The 15,618-nt window shown below is 39.4% G+C and overlaps 2 protein-coding genes across 7 annotated transcripts in view; one reads left to right on the top strand and one right to left on the bottom strand.

The window, feature by feature from the left end:
* Positions 1-1,591, top strand: part of afap1l2 (actin filament associated protein 1-like 2) — a 49,489-nt gene extending 47,898 nt beyond the window's left edge. For all 3 annotated transcript variants that reach the window (XM_041974522.1, XM_041974525.1, XM_041974523.1), the window contains 4 exons: positions 253-426; positions 514-701; positions 804-986; positions 1,081-1,591. In XM_041974522.1, coding sequence (XP_041830456.1) covers positions 253-426; positions 514-701; positions 804-986; positions 1,081-1,107 — 572 coding nt within the window. In that variant the 3' untranslated portion in view covers positions 1,108-1,591. The remainder of the gene's footprint in view (positions 1-252; positions 427-513; positions 702-803; positions 987-1,080) is intronic.
* vwa2 (von Willebrand factor A domain containing 2) lies at positions 1,584-15,600 on the bottom strand. 4 transcript variants are annotated; one of them, XM_041974526.1, is made up of 15 exons: positions 15,251-15,600; positions 14,837-14,910; positions 11,464-11,525; positions 8,098-8,175; positions 7,329-7,462; positions 7,133-7,242; positions 5,865-6,062; positions 5,623-5,756; positions 5,299-5,428; positions 5,171-5,226; positions 4,977-5,084; positions 4,306-4,887; positions 2,973-3,524; positions 2,610-2,732; positions 1,584-2,391 (listed from the first exon to the last, which is right to left on the bottom strand). In XM_041974526.1, exons 2-15 carry the CDS (start codon positions 14,860-14,862, stop codon positions 2,261-2,263), a joined length of 2,424 nt encoding a protein of 807 aa, XP_041830460.1. In that variant the 5' UTR covers positions 14,863-14,910; positions 15,251-15,600; the 3' UTR covers positions 1,584-2,260. The 4 variants fall into 4 exon arrangements, with proteins under 4 accessions (XP_041830460.1, XP_041830461.1, XP_041830462.1 ...); XM_041974527.1 differs by having other exon boundaries at positions 1,585-2,391; positions 8,098-8,172; XM_041974528.1 differs by lacking the exon at positions 14,837-14,910 and having other exon boundaries at positions 1,585-2,391.
* Between the last annotated feature and the right edge of the window lie 18 nt (positions 15,601-15,618).

Below are 15,618 nucleotides of genomic sequence, written 5' to 3'. Positions count from 1 at the left end.
AGAAAACATATCTGTGCTAATGTGCATTTTGCAAGGTTTTCTAGTCAAAGCTACTGTTTTACTATCACTATCAGCTCTCCTTTAAAAGATACTGGCTCCCTCTAGTGAAAAGATGAAGCAATGACAGCTAAAGACAGCTTCACTGTGGATTAAAGATTCAGAGCTTCTTGTAGCATCAAATAAGCGTTAGTGATAAATAAACTTTTTTTTAAACTTGTTGTTCATATTAAGTTATTAACACTTTTTTCTCAGGGTCTCCGGGTTCGGTTGAAGTAAAACTTGGCAAGAACCGCACAGAGGCAGACTTGCGCCGCTACATAGATGAAAGGGATCGTCTGGAGAAAGAGAGGGAGGAGGTGAGAAGCAGTCTGGCAAACCTAAAGAAGGAGAAAAGGGAAGCCAAAGAGGAGCTCAGTGCCTGCCAAGGTACGTCTGCATTTCCTCTCAGTGGCACATTACTATTTAAAGGTTTACACTGATAATCCTAACTACCTGCTGACTTTTATCCATTAGATCCCAAGAGGCATGATGCACTAGAGATCAGCCTGAAGAAGAAGGAGGAGGCGTGTCGAGAGGCAGAGCATCGCAGGGTAGAGGTGGAGCTTCGACTGGTAGAAGTGAAAGAAAGCCTAAAGAAAGTGGAGTCGGGGCCTTTCACGCTGGGAACCACATTGGACAGCAGCCTCCAGGACACACCTGCGGTTAGTTTACTGGTTCTGAAAGTACAACATCTTGTTTGTATGATTTAAATCAGGTTTAAGATGAAGACAAAACCTTTAACATTTCTGTGATTGTACCCTCAGCCTAAAGCAGCAACTATGCCTAATCTCCAATCATCACTATCACTGTCATCATCATCATCATCTTGCCAATCATCCAACAGCAACAGTGCAGACTCTGCTTCACCAGTCAACTCTGCATCTGCTCTTAAAAACAGACCCGCCTCTATCATGGCCACAAAAGGCACGGTTCTGCAGAAAGCAAAGGTAATACTAGATTAAATACACACTGTGCAAACTGCACATCTTGAAACATCACGTTACTGTGGGTTACAGTTTCTGTGTCTTGTTGAATTTACAGGAATGGGAGAAAAAATCCACCTCCTAGAGGGAAACGTGTAAAATCCTGCAAGCGTTTGTTGGTTAATCATCTGTAACATCCATCGTGGATAGTTAAATCCCTCCATGGATCCTTCATCCTCATCAACTTCTTAGACTTTGAAGAGCCAATCAGACAGAAGAATGAGCTGTCTTCTTGAATACCACTGGATATTCATTAATACAATGACTTTTAAGTTGTTTTTTTCCTCTATCTGCAAAGGAAGGAATTTGATGTAGTAGCATTTTGGCCAGTGTAACACAAACATACATTGTAAACAGCCAAACCTTTGAAACCACTGAGTTTTGATAGACAGAAAGCCTTTTTACTAAATTGTCTGTTCTGTACACTCTAGATTGTAGCTTGGTTCATGTATGCTGGTAGCCAAGATGTAAATTTATTTACACCATTATTCAGCCTTTTGGCTTGTATTGCTAGCTAAAAATGCACTTTTTATTCAAATAAATGTACTGACCAAAATACAGGCTTGAAATTGTTTATGAAAATTCTTCTTTTTGCTTTTAAAAGTTTTTTTTCCCCCATTTTATTTGTTGAAAACTGACATAAAAGATACAGATAAGCTGAAGCAACAAATATATACAGGGTAATTAAAATATTTTTTCCTGCTGTGTTAAAAAATGTTTCTTTTAGAGGTTAATTTAAATAACTTGCCTTACAAGATCATTTAAAATGGTTACTGCTTTCATTTCGGTCCAAGCATAAGTTTGTTCATCCATAAAATAGTGTAACTCTGTACTTTTATGTAAGACTAGCCCAAACCTAGCCTTTTAAAGTGAAATTATACAATCTGAAATATGAAAATATAACACATTTTGCAGTTTGTCTGCACAAAAACAAAGAAAGCTGTAGTGATTATACTCTTAGAATTAATCTTGTATTGGGAGAGACATAATTTTTAAGTTCACATGCAAAAATGTCCAAGAGAACCATGCAGACATGGATGTGGGGAGGAATTCACACAACTGACAAGAGCCAAAAGGGATACACCAGTAGAGACATAAAACAGTACAGTAGAGGTACTTATTGACACTTAATACAACTTTAAATACTGAAAAAAAATAGCAAAAACACATCAGGTTTCTTTTTATCTCCATCCACAAACACCCTGATTCTGAAGTGTCCGTATGCTCCTGAGTGCACGTCAGGCAGTGTGTCTCCGACGGTGTAGCTTGTAGTGATGCAGAAGCTCCTGATGGCTCTTCCTCTGTCTGCTCTTCTTCTTCAGACCAGCAGGTCTTGGAATATCCCCTCTGGATGAAGACCTACTGCTCTCTGAAAGCAAACCACAGAACAAGTCACAACTTCTGCAAGAAATATCATAGGGTCTTATTACACCGACTTCAGTACAGTCATGAGGTGACATGATGATCAGACTGCTGGAGATTAAAAACTACTCTTTAAAAATATACAGCAAAAGATGAGTTCAGCATCTCATCTTATACTGAAGCTTTCTGCAAAAATAACAGAACAAACTGACAACACAAACTTACTTGTTTCACAGTGTGGTCCTTCATAGCCTTGGCATTGACACCGAAAGCTCCCGCCTGACATGATGCAGATCCCATCATGCATACATGGGTTGGGCTTGCACAGGTTTACTGGTTTCTTCACCTCTGACAGAAGCAAATTAACACAACAGCTAATTAACTGCAGGCAAAACATGAATTCATAATTTGTATATTTACAATACAATCTATCTGTTTCCTATTCTTATCCCATGCAAAGAGATCTCAATAAAGGAAAACACAAAATAACAAAGAATTTATCCCTACAACTTTATACTTCTATTCAAAAAGGAGAAAATAGCTTCTTTAAAATCTTTAATTACAGAGAAACGTTTGCTTTTTCTGTACCTGAGCACAGCATCTGCACCAGCACATCCTCAAAGTACTTGAGATCCTCATAAGACGGCACTGAGATCAGGTGCTCCTCTGATCCTGCAATCTGCATCAGCCTCTCTCTCTGCATGTCTCCAATACCAACCACGAAAATTGAAACTCCGTTCTCTCTTAATTTTTGAGCTGGCACAACAGCATCATCCCCTCCTGAACCGTCCGTTACCACCACCACAGCCTTGTTGACTCCTGGTCGTGCACCATTGGCTACGGTAAGGACATTCGAGTGAACATGGAGTAAAGCTGTACCTGTCGAAGCCACTCCACCCTTGTAGCTGGAATCACCTACAGCTTTGAGGATGGTGGAGCCGCTGTCGTGGACATCCAGCCCAAAGACGGTGGTGGCTCGCCGGCTGTAGACCACGAGAGCTACTTGAGCTACGTCGCGGTTGATGTCAAACTGCACAGTGAGGCTACGCACAAAGTCCTGCAGGGTAGCGAAGTTCTCACGGCCGACACCGGCTGAGGCATCAAGGGCGAACACCAGGTCTACAGCTTGACCCAAACAACCTAAGAAACAACATCAAAATATCACCTATTATGTAGTTAAAAAACACAAAATACAGCAAAGTTTTTTTTTCCTTCCCCATTATGCTCACCACTGTTTTTAAGTGATCTACTGATAGCAGAATGACATTAGCTAACATTAGCTCTGGTTTTAGCAGATAAGATGCTACTCTGGCTTTATCTATTATATAACTTAATCTTTGTTGGATGAGTGATGAGAACCTAAGGAATGATGACGTTCATGGTGCGTTTGGACTTTGATAGATCCCTGTTCTTTGAATAAAACAGGAAACTCATTCAGACCTAATCAGCATCCACGGACTGGTTGACTTCCTCTAATTTCACCTTCAAATAAAAAGCTAGTCACAGAGGTTTAAATTAGCTCCAATCAGATTATTTTAAATAATAGATAAATGTTCATGTATGAAATTTAGCTGGAATTGTATTCTCAGACTGAGTCCATTACATAAATGTAGGACTTGTCAGAGAATCAGATGATAGAAATGTGGAAACAGTGAAAAGTTCACAAACTTTCTGACAACATAGACATGGTTCCAAGTCCATGGTTTTTCTTTAACCTAAAGATGACACCAGGGCACCAAGATTTGAAATGCACCTGCAAAGATGGAGAATAAGGAACTTGTTTCTGCATGCTTAGAAACATGGAACTCCTTTGTTTGAAATAGGATTTTTTTCAGCATGTATGTTAGGTCTCATCAGTACATGCATTCACCCTGTTAAGTAATGCTGAATGTTAATACAACACAAGTTGGTTATTTTGTACCTTGTGTGTCCACACTGCAGATCTTGGCCTTTAACTCAGGTATCTTCCCAGTGAGCCGATCAGGTGATGTGTACGTAAGAGTCCTCTGGGGATTTCCTGTGATATTATTCAGCTGCCACTTTAATTTATCTGGTCCCACACCTATCAGGAAGATCTCTCTATCTCGTGCATATTTAGAGGCCTCGATAACATCATCAGCAGCAGGCGTGGCAGTGAGCAGCACTACCACGCGGGGGAGATCATCTGAGACGTCTGCAAAGACTGGCTCGCTCACAAAGCCGTGACGAGTAACATAGCGGAGCGCCTTCCCGGTCAGGGTCTGGCCTCCGATGGGTTGGAGTGCATCTACAGCCTTAAGGAGACCCTTTAGGTTCCCTTTAAACTTCCCAACTTGTGCTTCCACTCGAGTTTCTCCCCCAAACACCGCCAGGCCAACTTTGCTGGGGCTGTCAGATCCAATCACAGTCTGCAGGAAGCGTTTTAGGAAGGACCTGAGGCGGAGGAAGCCTTCTAAACTGAGCGCGTCAGAGCCTTCCAGAAGGAAGAGCAAATCCACCGAGCAATCCAGAGATAATGCAGGAGCTGAGGAGGACAGTAGGTTTCAGTTAGAATGTTTTTTATATTGCCAAGATTAGATCTCATCTTATTATGCAGCCACTGAGCATACTGACCACAGTGTGGGTCTCCTCCATAACCAGGAGGACATACACAGTGGTACCCCTTTGGACCTTCTGATACACATGTCCCACCATTCAGACAGGGCTGAGAGTCACAAGGATCTGATGAGGAGGGCAGCAAGTGTGTTAATCAATACCATGGAAAAGCATATATGGTAGAAGTCATAGGGTGGAGATGGGGTAGTTACCTGGACAGATAGTTCTATGGCAAACTGTAGGGTGTGTCTTGTAAACCTTGTTGTACCTGAAACAAAAAATTCTCAATTTTGACCAAGAAAGCAAAAATATTTGCTTCCACGCTTTAATTCAATCATACCTATAGTAGGGGCAGAGAGACGTGTATGGGTAATACCCCTTAGAGCCTTTCCAGCACATAAAATTTCCATGTAGCTCTTTCACCGTCTCCAGCGTCTTCCTCTCACAGGGTAATGACTCCACGTGACAACCTGGAGGTTGGGACAAGAAAAGATGGATCGGATTGGTTTTAGAAAAAGGGGGGACAGACTATGCACAAGAAGTGTAGACAGCAAAGCGAAATGGAGATTTTGCAGGAAAAGATCTAAATGATCAAAAATAATCCTTGTTTTTTAGACAATAGGTATGAGTTAAAGACATAACCCCCTTCATGGAAGACTCCAACCTGTAGGTGTAGCACTGCAGATAGAGAAAGTGCTCAGTGTGGTGCAAAGGCCATTGACAGCGTCATTAAAATGCTCAGCAAAGAAAACATGGCTCTCCACTGGCTCACTAGCCACAGAATGTAGCTCCTCCCACCTGAAAAACAGAGAGGAGCTTCTTTTATTAATGACACTGAAGCAACTTAAAAGAAAAAAAAATTAATGTACTATTAAGACCAGTTATTTTGTCAACTGTCAACCATACCTGGGATAGCGCAATCCCACAGCAAACAAGATCACGCCGGTCTCTTTGAGCTGTGCAGCTGCCTGGGCCACGTTGCCCTGAGACCTCCCATCAGACAGGAGGATGGCGATGCGGGGGACACTGGTGGAGTTACGGCCGCCTGGAAAACCTTTCCTTAGGATATATTTTAAAGCCAGGCCTGTCTGGGTGCTGCCTCCCCTGAAAGGAGAATTTGGAAATGGATTAGTCATGTTATTGTTTGATCAAAAATAACAGAGTAAATTACAGATAATGCACTGTGTATATGACTGCCAAAGTCAACTTAATTTCACTTTTGGATGGATTCCTCTTTTAGTTCTTGGACTGAAAATGCACATTGACCAAGTTTCATTACCCCAGGGCTCAAAAAAACCCATTTAAATCCATTTATATTGTTTAAAAAATACATTAATGTCAATCAAAGCCTTTGTTACTTTCAGATTTCCAGCCAGTTGCTGACTAAAAGACTGGAGGGAAACCTGCCAATACACAAGGTGTGATATCCTATCATATTTCCCAGTTTAGCCTTGTTTTTTTCCAGTAAAGACGATGCTTTGTCAACTTGGAGGAGTAAAGCTACAACACAATATAGTAAAAAAAAAAGAAAAAGAATAAGACCCTCAGGCACAATTTAACCATTCTAGCTTCCTTCAACCAACACTATACACATCTTAGACATGTCAAAACACACAGCACATGCATGTATAAACAACAATGAACTAAGAAACATGCTTCTTTGTCGCCATCTGATATTTCAAATCCAAATTCTACACAGTTAATTAAAACTGTAAATGAATGTGTACACGTGTGTACAAATAAATCCCTAAAATAATTTGATTTGTGTGACTGGTCTTGAATTTTAAATGTATGTAGTCATTTTTACCCACTTGGCAGTTTGACTAATTATTTCCTTACTGTGAGCCACCTTCAAGCAGTCAAATTACCTGCCTCCCTCAATTTATATATGTGTCCAATTTCCAATAACCAGTTAAGGTAAAGCTATAATCTGAAATTAATTAGTTTTTTCTTTGTTTGTTTGTTTTGTTTTTTTTTATCTAGGTTTTTTTCTGGTATACTACTGATGTGATCATGAGCTGTGTTTTTCTACTTCAGCAAAAACTACAGAAATAAACTGAATGGTGACAAAATTCAAACACAAACACACAAAAATATATACATCTATATATGCATGGTGTATGTACATCCCAGAACATTTCTTGGCTAAAAGTAAGACAAGAGGAGACACACACCTGTAAAACACCTTTTTCATGTGCTTCTTCAGCTCCTGTCTGGTGGAGCATGAGTCCAAGGAAAACTCCAACCGAGGAGTGGAGCCAAACTGAATCAAACCGACTCGCACCTGCACAAAGCCAGAATTGCAGCTGGAGTGATTGGGTGGTATGAAGAGGAAGGGCTAGGAGAGGATGCAGGTGAATAAAAACAAACCTTGTCTGGTCCAATATTTAAAGCTTGAGACAGTTTGACTGCGTAGTGTTTGGACCTCTCAAAGCTGCCTTTCCCTATGCTGTACGAGCCATCCATGAGAAAGAGGATATCCATGGCTGCTGAGCACTGCATCACTTCAATTAGGAGAAAAAAAAACAGGACAATGAGGTCAAAACTCTGTCTTTGTTTTCTCTGCATTGTATAGACATTACAGGATTATACTGGTTACTTATCAAATGGACTGAAAATTAAGCAGGAACTTGATATAATAAAAAAAATGAAAGAGAACAGAAATGCTTAGCATGCAAAAACTCAGTTTTCTTTTCCTTGGAGCTGCACACATTAAACTGCTACCGCAGTAAATGTTTTTTCATACAAGTCTGAACAAGCTGCAGGGATAAATAATCAGAGTTGCTGCTGTTATGTTCGAGTGTGCAGCTGATCATGGAGAAGGCCATTAAAAACAGCGTGTATCTGTCAATCAGGCTTACAGAAAAAAATATCTGCACACTGTGCTGTGATACAGACAGCAGACTAAGACCACCCACCGACTCAGAGGGTTCCTTCGAAATCTTACCACTTAACCCTTTCTTTTATGTGCACCTCACTATAAAAATACAGCCACATTTATTTTGCCAGCAGTCAGGTATGAAATTATATTGCCTGATTTGACATTATAGCTTTTTCTTTTTTACATTATAACATTTTGCAACACATTCAAATGATTATTTAAAGCTATTTTCAGGGAAAGGATAAGAATGATACTTACTTTCTGCTGCTGAGTTGATCTTAACAATATTCTCATGGCTGGTTTGGATCTCCTGCACAGAGGTGCCCTGCTGAACTACTAGGAAAGACAAAAGACACAAAGATCCTTTAAATGATTTATTTGCACGCAGTTACTCACCTAAGCCTTTAGTCTGACAAAAAATATTTAAATTTGGGACCCAATGTGTTTCTGAATTAAAATGAAGAGACCTGCAAAGTTGTTTATCTACATGCTGCAAAGCATTTAATCAAAATAAATGTTTGTCATTTGCAAAGATACACAAACTGCTCAACAATGGGAACTACAACAGAAAAAAACTGCTTTCTTTATTATTTATTGTAAAAACTTCTCATTTAGAGTAGAAGAGCAAGTCAAAAACATATTTCTGTTTTCCCATCTAATGAACTACAGCAGAATCTCCTGCACGCAGGCCTCATCCACCTGTTTTCTTTGTGAATGAAAGTCTAAGTAAAAAAAGTCATTACTTTCATCACCTTTTTGCACATGACAGAAAGATGGTATTTATTACAAATATCAATTGTGTCACATAAAATGGGCCTTCTGAAAGTCTAGTCAACCCTATCTGGGTTCTGATCAAACAGAAGCTCTCAACATGGGTCAGGACTTATATGAGATTTCTCAAAATAGCTCTGAGCTAAAAATGAATGTAAACATCTGTATTCACCTGTTCCTGTAATAAATCACTTTCAGAAACTAAGAGGTCTCAGAGACAATTGCTGTTGAAGAAGATCAATTCTTTCACTTTGAGCATGAATTGATTTCCAGTAAATACACTTCTACAGTAAAAATGTGCAGTTGGATAAAAACTGCACATAGAAACACACACACTGACCTGTTCACCAAATTGCTTTTTCAAGTGTAAACTGTATCTGTAATCTTTCATAAGATAAAATAATAAATTAAAAGCCCTTTCTGAAGCTAACCCAGACTCCTACTTGACCCCTTCTGCAATGCCTAATTGAGTATTCAAAGCTAATGTGAGAGGACAAGAGAATAAAAACCTTCTTTTGAGCCATTCACTGAAAGAACGTTCATCTATTCAGTGACATGTAGAACAGAGAGGAGAGAAAGAGGACATGTTTTTCACTGTGAACATGCCTCGTTGCCCCTGGCAACCCCAACAGATTGCAGAGGCGTTTGTTCAGCATAGAGATGGAGAACATGGGTGGTTTGACAAACACGCTTGTTCACAGCAATGCTTCAGGCAGGTCTCTTTTAGATTTAGTGCCTGCTTCTCAGCTGAAATAGGCAACAAAAAGTCAAAATATCAAAGACAGGTTACAGGTACAAAAGTTCAGTGGAGAAAAAAAAGGGTATGGTATGTCCTCCTTAGATTATTTATTGGTAACTCTGGCTTTGTACCCCTGATGTGCTCATTTTTCATAGCTGAGGAAGACGGCACAAGTAAACCTGTCAAATCAGATTAGCCCCTTTTGGTCGATGATCCATTGTTCCAGAAATAATTAAGACTATAGATAACACTGCTACATAAGAAAAGAACAGAATAATGAAGAATATCCTTGCAAATTATGATAAACGTAATTATTATTCATTTTAATATGGAAAAAAAATCAACCTAATTAAGAAAAATATCAATAAAAAACATGTTTAATCATCTTTCAAAGTAGTTAGAGTTCATCTCTGCCATTTCTGTCATGTTGGCTGAAATGTTTTCAACATTGTAATTTACACAAACATAAAAACACAACTGGTAATACTGTAAATAAAAACAACTAAGGCTTATACAAAGATTTTCCATTTTAAAATGAATCAACAGAAGTTTACTTTTACTTGAAATTAGCAAGAATTAGTTAAAGTTAAAGCAAAAATGTTGTGAGTAATGCCCATCGAGGCCAAAGAGTTTATGGCTTTTTGGTTCATCAACACTTCTCTACTCATAAATGTTAACAATACAATTATGAACAATGTTAAAGTCTTGGAAAACAGATGGAGATCAGAAATGTTCAGGCTCTGAATTTACTGCTTTTAGAAAAGATCCCTACTCAAGTGACCGGGAGTGTTTATATTGCCAATACACACAAAATGAAGATGCAACAAATAGTCAAATACATTTTGCATTACTATACAGGAGCAGTATATCTTTTAAGAAAAGTCAAATTGTTGCATGAAAATAGAGTAAAGTTCATATTTTCTCACTATTTTAGAGTCTGACTTCCCTCCCTTAACGACCCATGGCATTCTAGTCTTTCAAAAATGTCTTCAATCATCATTTTGTGGGTGATGAGACAGAACACAACTCATTAAAAAGAAGCACCACCTGCAAATCTGCAGCCTTTGCTCCAACCTCTCCACACTCCTGACCCTTTCATCTGCCCTTGACAGTGCTCTCTTGACAGTGAAAGTTTAGGGACCTTGCCAAGCAGCTTTTTCATGGTCAGTGGGGCCCCGGTGCCCTGAACAAAAAGTCTGTTTGTTCAGCCAAGTTCCTCCAGCAAAATGACAGTGTTTCTTTAATGTCTGAAAATAATTGCAGAAGAGAAAACAGGAGCAGGATAATGAACATAAATCCCCCTGCTGAGAGGGTGATGTCCATTTGATTTTAATCCCATCACAGTCTAGGAGATGCACCCCCCTTGAAATCAGAATTAAAACCTAGGCTTCTGTTTGTCTGTAAAATTTGACAAACTGGATTACATGGGCATCTAGCACTGAAACATGTCATCTGTGTTGTCAGCACAAGATGAGAGAATGGGGCCTCCCAACAAGGTAAAACAGTCTGGTTTGGTCAAGTTCAAAGTCTCAAAATGGTCCATAATAAATGCTTGACTTGGTACTAAAGCTGTCATTTTTGAAAACAACTCAAAGATTATATTGCACCACCACTCCCTCCTCTTCCCCCAGGCAAATACCAATACTCTCAGGTCCGAGAGAACAAGAGATGATGAACTATGAAAAGAGATGCAAAATCTGCCTCGCCTGGAAAGAAGCAGGAGGTGGGAAATTACTCGGAAGAGGAGATAACAGAAATTCTTCAGCAGTGGAAACTTGACTGTTTAAAGTAGTAAAATATCCCGTAAATAATTTCAGGTTGTTCAGAGAGGCAGCAATGAATCACAATACAGTACATGTTCAACGCTGTATGTGAGGCATTTGAACTTAATTTCATTCTCTTTAAAATCATCAATTACACCCAGCAATCTATGCTCAATGATATTTATCTGACTGGTGGGTGTTGAGCCTGACACAGCAATGTAATTGTATATTTGGGACTGGGTTGTCTATGAAAGCGTTACAAAACAGCATTTTAAACTGTTCTCCTCCTAAAACCTTTGAATACCAGACAAGCACAGAATGTAAAACAGTAATAAAGATCAATCAACTCACCTTGAAGGAGGAGCAGAGAGAAAAGGAGGGTGAGACAGATATCTGGGTGCATGTTGGGACACCTGGAATTAGAAAAAAGCCACTTGTTTAGCAGTGATACAACACTAAAAGAACATAAATGCATAAGAGAAGAGGGAAAGACACTAAGAAAAATGAGTCTTTGCTATGCTGCTCACAAACGATTCCCCACCAGACCCTTTAAACTTCAAGAAACTAATCTAAAGCATCCAATTCTTTCCAAGAGGAAATATACAAAAAATCATCAACTCAGCCCACTGGCATGCAGCACGTGATTATGATAACCTCCAACAGAAGCTATTAAACTAAAAAGCACACCGGTTCTGAAAAACATGTGACAGAATGTGTGTTGACTCTGCTCTCCACTATGTGTGTACTAAGTATGCTAAAGCTGGGGGTATTTTTCCAGGTCTTCCATTGAGGAGGTTTTTTAATCCATAAAGACAGACATTTATTTTCTAGTTACATCTTCTCATAAATGTCTTTCACACCTACTGAGCATAGGATTACAAGGCATGAAAAGTTTTAGGAAGATGTAAAAATCCACTGGAAATCTTTGTGAGTCACACAAGTGAATTTCTGAAACTCTTTACTGTCATGCAACCCAATGGTCTGGCATGAAACCCCACCTCTGCTAAATACAGAATGTATAATGTTAACTTTATAGTAATTAGAAGATAGAAAAAAGTCAGCCTGATAATTTTCAAGAGTGAAATAAATGTAATAGATGAAATGTCATGCTCACAAATTATGCTGAATATTAGTGTTTTTAAAAACAGATAACCAGGTCGTCTGACAGTACGGATTCAAACAACTACTACAAACAACAAGCGCTTGTGGCTCAGGAGGAAGCACAGTCACCTTCCAACCAGAAGGTCTGTGTATTAATTCCAGGCTTTCCCTGACACTTAACCCCACATTGCCTCCTGAGGGGCCTATTGGGGCATGTGCGTGTAAATGTGATATGTAGTGTAAAGCGCTTTGATCAGTCAAGCTGACTGTTGCAATATTTTATTGTTGGACAGCATTCTTATACACAGGTGGACCTGTGCGTACAATCCGACTTAATAACCATCCTATCAGCATGACAATCCTGGCTGTCTTCTGTCAGCTGTTCTCTGCGTGGTCATTGTTGGCTACACATAAGATGTCGAGGGGCAGCAGATAAGGTCTGATTAACTCCAGCTGCTGATAAGTTTGGCCATTATACTCTGCCTGCGGCTCAACTGTGTGCACTGAGGTAGGCAAAGATGCTGAACGTGCCAGACGGAGCCTCTACATACGTAAAGCTGTGTGTATTTCTGAGACAGAGACAGAATTGTGTGCAGGATGGAGGCTCGCTTTGAGAGGAGTCTGTGTGTCTGTGATACAGATCTGCAGAGCTTGCATGGCGGTGGCCGACTGACAAGACCTGAGCAGATAAACATCATCACAGGTTATTGATGCTCTTTTGTGCGCTCACCGTTATGTCTTGCCGACAAGAGATTTAATTTCTACTACAGGGGTGCAGTTTATAGGCATACATGCTAACAATAGGAAGCAGCCAAGCATGCCTACATTTAAAATACACACATCTAGTGCACACGCCTGTCTTAAAAATTGGCTGCCTCTTCACAAGCATTCCTCTGGTTCCCCTACTTTCCATCTGTACTAGACAAACCTGCATAGATCAACCTCAGAGACTTACACTGTGAAATGGGCTCCTATCTTTAATGTCTCACATTTCTGACTAATTGAAAAGTTAACCTTTTAGATATTCGTTTCACTTTTATTAAAGGTTTTTACGCAGATTGGGACATGCTTAAAAATGCAGGTGTACTTTGGCAAATTAAAGGAAGGCCCATTCCATCTGTGTTCCGTCTGTTTTGTATTGGTTCTTAGGTTGGAAAGTGCCTCCACAATGTACACTATAATTACAAAGGATTCTTTTTGAAACAACTTCATACAAAATCCACTGGAAACTGGAATGATTTTCATGTAATAAAACTCTACATTACATTGTTAGATAATCATAGCTTTAAAATTCTTGTCATGGGAGTGGATTACAAAAGTTTTGTGCATGCGGTTGAGGTGCATATGGACCACAAATGCATTCCAAGGTGGTGGTTCACATACTGAAATTAATTCTGGATTTCCTCATATTAACTGAAACTATCCAAATGTCTAATGATAACGGAGACAAATACCTGAGAATGATTCAATATTATTTAGCAACTTTGGATACATTTCCAGGCTAGTGTCAGGAAGGATTAGACATCCGACATAAAATCTATGCCAAATCAAAGGTACAATCAGTTCACCGTCTTCCATACCAGATCAATCGAGGCCCGGGTTAACAACGCCTACCATTGGTACTATTTACTTACAGGGTGCCAATGGAAAATCAGCTACTACGAGTTGAAGGAAGGGATGAGGAAGGTATGTTTGTTGTCAGAAAGAGATAAAAAGAAAGCTAAAAGTCTAGGAAATGTTGGGAAATCTTTGGATTATGACGAGAAGCTAACAATTTAGTTGACATAATGCAGAGGAATAAGGTGGCTATATCGTATGTCCAGGGAAAACCTGGCAGAAAAGTACCAAAATTAGAAGTTTAAGAGCAGAATTTGAGCTGTTCTATTATAGTGGTGATGGGAAGGGAAATGGAGTAGGCGTATCTTGAAGTATCTTGAAGGAGGAGCTTGTTAGAAATATTTTGGAGGTGAAAAGACTATCAGAATTAAGAGTCTGAAGCAAGAAATTTAAGGTGTGATGTTCAGTGTTGTTGGTGATTATACCCCACAGGTAGACAAAGTTCTGCTGTTACTAGTTAGATTAAGTGATGCAGAGTAATGCCAGAGATAACAATATGGTCACTGATGCAGACTTCAGTGGACATGTTGATGCAGGCACCAGAGGTGATGGAGGCCTAGAGGAAGACTAGAGGAGATTTATGGATATAGTGAAAGAGTCATAGACATTAAGTTAGTTGGTGCAAGAAGATGCCGAGGCCATGGTTAGATGGAAGCAAATAATTAACAATGGCAACTTTTAAAAATAGCAGATGAAAAACATAAACATATATATACACACACACACACACATATATATATATATATGTATATATATACACATATATATGTATATATATATATATATATATATAGTCTACAGCCAGTTATTTTGCACATATTTTAAAGAATACATTAAAGAAACCAATTTAGACTGCACGACTAAAGTTAGTTTAAAGTAACCTTTAAACATAACTACTGACTAATAGTGCTTTTTCCGGAAAAACAAAAGATAAAGATTTAACCAGTGCATGAAAACAGATTTGCTTTTTGTCCGCATTTTCTTGTCTTTGATGTTTGCAGCTCACCTTGTAGTTAGCTGGTCTGTCAACATCTGGTCACGTGTCAGGGGTCAAGGCAAACATGGGCAGAGGTTGTGACCCTGACAAGCCAAGAAATGTAGTTGAGGAACTAAACTAGTTTGTGTTTGACAACTTAGATAGAATTAAAGAAACGCGTCATCCTTATGTTGTCGTTTGAGCTTATCGACATTTATTCCTTCAAGCATTAAAAGCATTTTCACATTTCTCAGCGTATATGCAGAAAACTCTGTATGGGGATTAAGTACCTGCAAACTTCCTTCTGACTAGTAATAACCTGCTTTATCAGCTTCGAGAGGTTAATAAGTTATCGTTTGCCATCGCGCTATGTTGTATCCGTTACTACACGTCGATCAAATCAAACGCACCTGCTTCCTCCACAAGTTAAAAAATTATCCTTACCATGTACATTTCTTGACTGTATCCTATACTTTCTGGACCGTCCTTAACGAAGTCGTCACCTCCGTGTCTCCAGCGCACCTCGTTTCCGCCCTGCTCCAACTCTTTGCTTCAAACAGACGGATCAGCGACCCCACCCACTCCTAACACCAACCTCTAAGGTACCTGCACCACCGGTGATTTTGCCCTCTTGTCCTGAGCTCGGTTAAGCAAAAGACATGATATGGCTGAGTCGCGCGACAGCTTTATGTGACCCTTTGTAGAAACGAGAATCGAGTCCACACAGTCAAAGGTTTCATTGCATTACTCTGTACAAAAAGAAAGCTTAACAGGACAGAGAAAGATTAAAAACACTTATCTTTTTCCAAAAT

This window comes from Melanotaenia boesemani, chromosome 21, assembly GCF_017639745.1.
Source record: "Melanotaenia boesemani isolate fMelBoe1 chromosome 21, fMelBoe1.pri, whole genome shotgun sequence".
Lineage (NCBI taxonomy): Eukaryota > Metazoa > Chordata > Actinopteri > Atheriniformes > Melanotaeniidae > Melanotaenia > Melanotaenia boesemani.
This window is presented reverse-complemented; position numbering and strand designations above follow the sequence as displayed.